The 1,415-nt window shown below is 48.3% G+C and overlaps 1 protein-coding gene across 2 annotated transcripts in view; it reads left to right on the forward strand.

The window, feature by feature from the left end:
• Positions 1-941: 941 nt before the first annotated feature.
• The window catches only part of igf2bp2a (insulin-like growth factor 2 mRNA binding protein 2a), a gene marked incomplete at its 5' end in the record, with an annotated part of 62,006 nt that continues 61,532 nt past the window's right edge, over positions 942-1,415 (forward strand). For both annotated transcript variants that reach the window (XM_014016711.1, XM_014016712.1), the window contains 1 exon segment: positions 942-1,002. In XM_014016711.1, coding sequence (XP_013872165.1) covers positions 942-1,002 — 61 coding nt within the window.

Here is a 1,415-nt window from a genome sequence, read left to right on the forward strand (position 1 = left end):
GTGTGTGTGTGTGTGTGTGTGTGTGTGTGTGTGTGGGAGAGACCCATCGGAACCGAGGTCCAGGAGAAACTGGGAGAAAATGATCGATCCCAGTCCAGGACGCGCTCGGAGAGATGAGCGAGAAGACGCGGACCGTCGGTTTTTACGCGCTCGATCCTCTTCCTTTTATTAAAGGAGAGATTCCGATAGTTTGTGTGTCCGTGTGTGTGTGTGTGTGTGTGGCTACTTTTCTTTTAATGCAAAAGAAGACAAGGAAAGGAGAGAGAGAAGGGGGTGGTTGTGTTGGGGGGGAAAAGTCACCCGCTGGAATGTATGGGATGGTCTGACGGCTCGGTCCGGGGGTAATTATTTTTCACTTATTTTTTCGTCCTGATTTTATTGAGGAGCGCAGCGCGCCGCGAGCGCCCCGAACTCACCGGGACCCCGTCCGCCCGGGGTCCGGCTAGGTTTTTACGAGGTGTCTTGGAGGTGGGTCACGGGGGTCCGGAGGAAAGAGCTCATAAACAGGTAGCTGAGGAAGAGGGAGGGTGGAGGAGGGGGGGTGGACGAGGTGAGACGCTTCGCTGCGCCAGGGCCACTCGGGAACGAACAGCTCCCGTGTTTTTCAGAAAGAAGGGGCGCTTCACACACCAACAAATATATAGTTTTTATATATATTTATTTAAGGGACAACACAAGAGGAAACAAACAAACAAACAAACATATAGCTGCCCCCGCTTCGCCGCGCTGTCTGTGGGAGTGGAAAGCATGGCTGCCCATTCCTCCTCCAAAACAACCTCAACATGCTCCATTCTTTTTTATGAATGCCCCACTCTGCTTCTTGTTTTATTTACTGCAAACATATAGAATATAAGCCCGGCTGCTTTTATTTAAAAGGCTGCTGGAATCAGTTGTGACCTTTAGCTACTTTTGACTCACCTCACATTTTCCACCTCTTCCAGGTAAAGTTGAAATACACGGAAAGGTGATAGAGGTGGACTACTCTGTTCCCAAAAAACTAAGGTAGGCCCCCACACTCTGTAACACACACACACACTCTATCACACACACACATTTATTGTATCCGTGCGCCTCTATAATGTGTGCTGTGCCCCATGGCGGACTGTGTGACCTGTAGGCTTCCGCTGTGAAATATAGTAAGCTGATTTCTTTTTTTGTGTGTGTTGTTGTTGTTGTTTTCTGGTGGTGCTGCGCGCAGTCAGCTTCTTCCTGTTGTTGTTTTGTTGCTTGATAATGGAAGCTGTAATTGGTGTGGTGGATAAATAAAAAAGACAAAACTACGAAAAAAAAAAAAAAACAAAAAAAAAAAAAAAACATCCGCAGAAAACGCCACAGTGGCTGCTGCCATGTTGCGTGATCTCTGCAGAGAGGCCACACACACACACGCGCACACGCACACACACACTGTCATTCAA

Source organism: Austrofundulus limnaeus, unplaced genomic scaffold (assembly GCF_001266775.1).
Source record: "Austrofundulus limnaeus strain Quisiro unplaced genomic scaffold, Austrofundulus_limnaeus-1.0 Scaffold152, whole genome shotgun sequence".
In the NCBI taxonomy this organism is placed as follows: domain Eukaryota; kingdom Metazoa; phylum Chordata; class Actinopteri; order Cyprinodontiformes; family Rivulidae; genus Austrofundulus; species Austrofundulus limnaeus.